We start from the raw sequence: 7,162 nt of genomic DNA, 5'->3' as shown, positions 1-7,162 counted from the left end.
TCAGTGTGTGAACTCACTTGTGACAGCCACATGTCTGCTGCTTTTGCCTTCGTCTATGGCGTCCATGACCTCGTCGGGACAGCTCACGAAACGCTCTGTACACCCCTGAAGACACATGCAATCACAAGGAGACGCTGTGTTCAGCAGCCCTGCAGCAGGTTGGCTTCAAAGAAAGACAATTATTAGCTCAAAAGACCGTGACTTACTTTATCAGGCTGATGCTTTCACAGGGAAAGTTAAAAAGAGAAAATAACTACATGTTCTAGGTTTATTTTCGATTCTCTCTTTATCCCCATCTAATTAAATCAAACGTACTCATTCCATAATACAAAATTATTGTAAATGTTGGGTTATGTAGCCCTCTTCGTACCCTGCAGTTCACAGTTGCTGTTGTTATCATATTCATTTATCCATCTATAACAAATGTCAAGGGAAAAACTTGTGACTCTGTGACTTCATCAGAAACAATCATTGCTGCAACCCAAATAACATTTCTCAACCTAAAAATAAACCCCCCGTGTTTCTGACCTTGACATAGGGCACCCTGTTTTTATCTTCGTGCACTGAGAGGTTGACCTTTGTGGCTGTGGAGGAGAAGGAAAGGAAACATCAGTTCTGAATCTATGTTGTGAGCATTAGAGTCCGAATGAGAAGAAGTTGCTTCAACCATACCATCCAACAAGTCCTTGATTTTGTCCAAATAGATTTCAAAATATGAAACCTGCAAAGCAAAGTGAAACTTTATAACGTGTTATTCCTGACATTTGGAAGCATATGAGCACCTGATTGAGATGTTAACATACTTTGATGTGAAACTCCAGGTTCTCATCCATGGAATAAATGTAGTTGAAAATGTCTTGAACAATTCTGGGAATGATTCCCATCATGGCTGGGTCATGGAGATCCCCCTTTAGAAAACAGTTATATTAAAAATGTTGATATAATTTTTGGCTTTTCAGTCACAATTGTTTTGTATATTTGTCCAGTAGTAAAAAAAGATAAGATAATTACCTCCATTGTGTGCGTTTTACCAGAGGATGTCTGCCCATATGCAAATATCGTCCCATTGTAGCCTTCCAAGACATCTGTACACGTCAAGACAAAGAAATAGGACAATGAGGTTAAAGCTTGTATTAGTAGTATACTAATGTTATGTTAGTTAATGACACAGCATCAGTATTTTACAGTACATCTTACCCCTGACAATCTTCTGAGCCACAGCATTGTAGAATTGCACCTGGGTTGTTTCTGACTGGAACACGCGGTCAAAGTAGTACGGTTTACCCTGAAAAGAGGTGGATGCAGTGATGGGTTACACGTGCAAACATGAATTTCCATATTGTTACACAGCAATAGGCATTCATAACTCAACCTTACTCCGGATATTCAGTAGTAAAGGGTGGAATATTTAGAGTGTTTATTCAGGAAACAATAAGAATATGGACTGTTGGCCTTCAAAATAAGGAAAGTAGCCGGACTCAAGAGGCATGGAAATAAAAAATATATCTAGTTTTGAGCTTCATCTATTGCCAATGAAAGTAAATTCACATAATATTTACAATACTGAGACAATTTCAATGACGTGGTGAGAGACCTAGTCCTTTATATGCAGCTAAATGCTGTTGTCAAGGAAAGTATAATGACGTTTAATAGATGCTGAAGGTTAATATTTTATTAAACTTTAGTTGTTTGAGTCACAGTCACCAAATGCTTATTGCTAACAAAACACACTCATTCGTTGGCATTTTAGCACTGTCACGACTCATGCTAAAAAGTTAGCAGCAGGCCTAACATTCAATTGGCTTTCTGCTGAGCTAGTTGAATGCAGGTGGAGCTAAAAAAAAAAAAGGCACAGGTGAACCGGTTGAACATGTGTTAAACTGGCAAGTTTAAGCTTGAGTGATGGAACTTTATACTGGTTAAAGATGGGAAAAGGCTGACAACATTTATTTACACGGTGTTTAAATGTCTTCCCTTCTAAGTCATGATGACATTATCAACCGCGGACCGCCTGAAAAGCTGTATAAGCTAGGCCTAAACTTTACTGAAGTAAAAACACGACTAAAACACCACAGTTTAAAGTACTTTGGAAAAATGTAAAGCAACATCAATAATACATTATACAATGTTATTTTTTTCAGTAAAGTGATTTAAAAAATGTGTTGGAAAGTCACATTCAATCAAGAGTCTGGTTTTAAGTTTTGTTGGAACCAGAGCTCAAATCACTCCCATGTTATCAAATTAACTACTGTTTTAATAGTATTTGAAACACTTGAAGAGACATAAAAAGCAGAAAAGGGAAATATTTAGTAGCAATACTTGATATACAGTTAAAACACTCAATTAGAGATAATTGCCTGACATTCCCGTAATGAAACGTGGAAGAAGTGTAGCCCTCTAAGCTTTTCACCCCAGAGCTGAGAAGAGAGAAACACACTCACCCCCATTTGCACACAGTCCTCCCCTTGAAACTTCGGGACGTATATGTCTCCACGGGCCAACTCCGAGCGGTTCAGCGGCCTGAACCGGCACACCACCTTGATGGTGGTCTCCGCTGGGGGGTCCGCCATCTCCGCCGCTGTGGATGGACGGAGCGCTCGGTCCTCCCGGTATAGACTCAGAGAGCAGAGACAGCAGCAGGGAGACGGAGGAGAGGCCGCGCCCCTCACACTGAGTTTACTCAGAGGCTGCTCCACAATCCGTGTTCCGAAGATTCATATGTCTTTCTTTTTTTTTAAACAGTAAACAGAAAAGCAACTCGAGTGCTTTTTTACTTTTTAGTTCATTTAACTTTTGGTTTTCACATTACAAAATGTTCAAATGATAATTCGAGATAGGGGTGGGGCCACTCTCTTGGAAGTAATATCAAAACAAAAGCCCTCTCTTGGTTAACGGCACCTGTATGGATGCTGTAAGAAAGTTTTTGGATATCGTTGGAGTTAGGAATGGATACTGGAGATGAAGCTATGGGCTGTCGAGAGAGGATTTCAAGCTCTCAGAGTCTGGGCAGAGGTGGGAGAAGTAATCAGATCTCGTACTTAAGTACAATTAGAGGTACCAGAATTTAGGAATACTCTTTTACAAGTAAGTCCTGCATTCAAAATGTTACTCAAGTTAATGTACAAAAGTATTAGCATCAAAATATACTTAAAGTACCAATATGCAGATTTCAGTATCATATATTATATGATATGTTTTGATTAAAATTATTGTCAATTATCAAAGCTTGTAAAGGTGCAGCTAACTTTGATTTCTGCAGGGTTGCTGTGAATGTTACTCCAGGTTTAACTAAAGTCTTAATTAAGGGTTGATTATATATCACATCATTATTCCATATCTGGCATAAAGTAACTAAAAGTATTACATATAGTGGAGTAAAAGTACAAGATTTCCTTTGAATTAGTGGGGTAGAAGTAGCAAGAAATTGAAATAAGTACAAGTCCATTAAAAGTGTACTTAAGTACATTAATTGAGTAAATCTACTTAGTTACTTTACACCACTGAGCCTGGATAGAGAAGACTAGTTTTATTAAAGCCATGTGAAGAGAGGAAACCAGGAAATGTGGAGAAGTATAGGTGTCCTTTCTTCTGAAGGAGCTGAACAGCTGTCAGTCGGCCTTGACAAATGACTGACTGTTGATGGAGTTTGTTCACATGTGCTATAATATTTTAAATGAACCATTTGTCACTGTCAGGGCAAAATATGCCTACAGTATTACCTGTTTAACTAACACCTGTGATTGATTTGTTTCATATTCGGAATGTGAATCTATTATTTATTTTTTAACCAGAGTATGATTGTTTTGATTGATTACATTACAATTGATTACAAAGCTAAATGTTTTTTCTTTGCTGTCTATTCAATATGTTTTCTTCTTCTTACTCCACCTCCTGAGCTGCTGTGATTCACTGTGGACAAAAGCAGAGGAGGATATAATATAAGAACAGAAAATGTACTATGCTATTGCCCAAACTCTACACATTGTACTATACCCATCATACATATATCACAATGTAATGATGCCATTTTATGTTTACTAACCATGAATAGCTCCTGCCATTCACCGTGGAGGAAAAGGTACATCCAGGGTTACCTTGACGACTTAGAAGAGATGCTTCCATCCGACCCGAAGGACAAGCTGGAGAGCAGACATAGGAAACGATTAAAGACAACATCAAGTCTTAATATTTCTTATTTAATCATTTAAAGATGATTAATTAAAAAAATATTTTTATAACACAATTTCCCGATTTTGGATCAACAAAGGACACCTTATTATCTTATACTAACAGAACTATGCCTATATTGCGCACAGCGCCAATAAACTATGGCAAATGTTGTATTTTTGTTAATTTAAAAATAAATCAAACCCCCAAAAAACGTATAGGCCTACAGCTTCTGTTTTTTAAATGTTTTTAACATTGGAATTTAATGTGCAACGGCCGCGGGGGGCAGAGCTTTAGAGAGCTCTCTCCTGAAAGACTGAGCGGCTCTGATAACCTCAGCTCAGGGAGGTAAAGGCACACCTTTATATGATCATTATACTGTAGTTATAAAAAAACAAGAGAATAGATGAAAAACAGGTATAAAATACTATATGACAGTCCAAAAAAGTTGTTATTAATAAACAAGAATACAGTTTAAAAGGTGCTAAAATCTTGCCTAGGGCAGCAAATTGGTCAGGGCCGGCCCTGGGCTGTGGTATGTTGTGATTATATCTCAGCTGAGGCGCATTGTTTGGCCTGACACAAGGTAGTTGAGAGTTTTGTGTGATATAACTATCAAAGTAATAAACCTTTACTTTGGGTTCATAAGACAAACAAACACAAATGATGCCCCCTGCACAAATACAATAAAACTAAAAGTAAAGATGAAATGATTATTACAGTGAAAATATTGCAAGGGTTGGGAAATTGAGAAAATACAGGGCACATTCTTGAAACCACAAGGCAAAAACACAACTGAAAACAAAGACGACGTTTGGCCTGAGGGTGGCGCCAGAGGGAATACCTTGTTGTTTCAAGACTTTTAACAAATTTCTCTCAGCCACTGTAGTCTTATCTCAGCTTGCCAACATTGCAAATGCACATCAAATTACATTTGAATGAAAACAAACTGTTGTTGGAGAAGAGATGATATATTTTGCTTCTAGTGATCCAAATTATAATGTCAAACATCAGTGATTTGTCAGAGTGTAAAAGGGGTTCAGCAGTGTTAAACTGACAAATTCAACCATTATATCAAACAGGCAGGAAAGTTTTTTAATTCATACACACACACCTGTCTGTTCCAAAACCTCTTGAGTGTTTCGTTTTTAAACTATAGTTATGGTTGCCAAACGTTACCTTATTCCACACATCAATACACTAACATTTTAAAACTGGTGTATATATAATAAAAGTAGAAAATATATACATGTGATTTCAGAGGGAAACTTCTTTCAGGAATGGCCAAACTAACCTTTTAAACAATTAATTTACCCCTTATAGTCAAGGCCTAGAAGAGAACCCAAAGCCAAATGTTATTTCAATAAACATTTGTGATATTCAATATAAATCTTTCTTTAATTGCCCAGTTTTTAGGGAATCTGTACAGTATGATTACGCTTTACATTGTTGAGGTTATACATGCAATACAAGAAATGGGTACTAGGCGAACCAAAGGCGTTTCTTGGACAGAGCTTTACCGGCCGCGCCGCCCCCAAAGCACACAAACAGCTGTTCAGTGCGCCTAGTGGCAGCCGTGCGTTCCACATAACATGCTAGCGCACACACCGGGCAGAGGAGGTGCAATTTAGCCTCCCTGGCCCCACTATGGGGTTGAAGACTAAAGCCCCCTAACTGAATAGCCCTTGACCTGAACGAGCTCCTTAGATTCTTGGGAACAAAGGAGGGGTTCGGTCTGAGTGTCGCCTCGCTACGGTCCCCCCGGATCACTAAGCAACTTGGGTGCACTGACACTCTCTTGGCCGACGTTAAGGCAAGCAACGCTGTCTTCCATGACAGTGCTTTCAGGGAAGAAAGCTCCAGAGGCTCAAATGGTTCTGTGACCAGAGCCTCGAGCACCAACGGCAGGTCCCACTGCGGGGCGGAGGCGTGCACTACTGGGCGCTGCCTCCTGACCCCCTGTAAAAACCGTGACATAAGCGGCTGACTGAAGGCTGACCTGCCGCCAAATGCCTCATGGCAGGAAGAGATGGCTGCTGCATACACTTTAATTTTGGAATGAGCAAGCAAGCCCCCTGTCCACCAGTAACTGCAAGTAGGACAGAATATAGCTCAACGTACACAACAGGGGCTCTAGACTCCCCTCTTCACACCATCGCTGGAATGCCAACCACTTTGGCCTGTAACAGGCTGTGGTGGATCCTGCTCTTGCTTCCTGGATAGTCTGAATAACCTTGTCAGACAGTCCACCCTGTCTCAGCCTGTCCCTCTCAGGAGCCAAGCCTGGAGAGGTTGGCCCAGAGTTGGTAACGCCCCTATGGCACCTGCCTCCTGAGACATCGCCGCCCAGAACTGAGGAGCCGCCCAGGGCTGGCCCACCATCATCTGGGTCACCTCTGCGAACCACGGCGCCAACCGGCAATCTGGGGCCACTAGGATGACTGACAGACGCTCTTGTCTCACCCTCTCCAGGAGGGGAAGAATGAGGCGTACCGGTGGAAAGGCGTAGAGCATGCTTTCTTGGAAAACCACAGGGTACAGTGGCTGTTGCGCCGGCTGGCGAACAGGTCCACCTCCGCTCTCCCGAACTGGGCCCAGATCTGCTTCACCACCTCCGGGTGAAGCACCCACTTGCCTAGCAGGGGCCCGCCTCTTAACATGAGGTCGGCCCACCTGTTCTCAAATCTCGGGATGTGGAGGGCTCTCAGAGACAACACAATCTCTGAAGCCCACAACCACAGGTTCTCTGCTGTGGTCAACAAGGCGGCGGAGTGGACTCCGCCCTGCCTGTTGATGTACGCCACTGCGGTGCTGTTGTCCTCACCAGCACATGTTTGCCCTGTATTAAGGGTTTGAAATACTGGAGGACTAACACCACTGCCCGCAGCTCTAGAAGGTTGCTGTGCCGTGTCTCTGTCAGAGACCAGCGACCCCCTATAGCTCTCCCTAGGCAGGTCCCCCCCCAACCTGTCACGAATGCGTCTGTGAACACCAT

The 7,162-nt window shown here is 41.6% G+C and overlaps 1 protein-coding gene across 1 annotated transcript; it reads right to left on the bottom strand.

Moving 5' to 3' along the window:
• On the bottom strand, positions 1-2,601 carry LOC104952786 (kinesin heavy chain isoform 5C-like). The gene is made up of 7 exons (XM_010779687.1): positions 2,442-2,601; positions 1,198-1,285; positions 1,012-1,085; positions 804-908; positions 673-721; positions 529-584; positions 1-105 (listed from the first exon to the last, which is right to left on the bottom strand). Exons 1-7 carry the CDS (start codon positions 2,568-2,570, stop codon positions 1-3), a joined length of 606 nt encoding a protein of 201 aa, XP_010777989.1. The 5' UTR covers positions 2,571-2,601.
• Between the last annotated feature and the right edge of the window lie 4,561 nt (positions 2,602-7,162).

This window comes from Notothenia coriiceps, unplaced genomic scaffold (genome assembly GCF_000735185.1).
Source record: "Notothenia coriiceps isolate Sejong01 unplaced genomic scaffold, NC01 NC01_scaffold00020484, whole genome shotgun sequence".
Lineage (NCBI taxonomy): Eukaryota > Metazoa > Chordata > Actinopteri > Perciformes > Nototheniidae > Notothenia > Notothenia coriiceps.
Note: the sequence above shows the minus strand (reverse complement) of the source record. Positions and strands in the feature narration are given on the sequence as shown.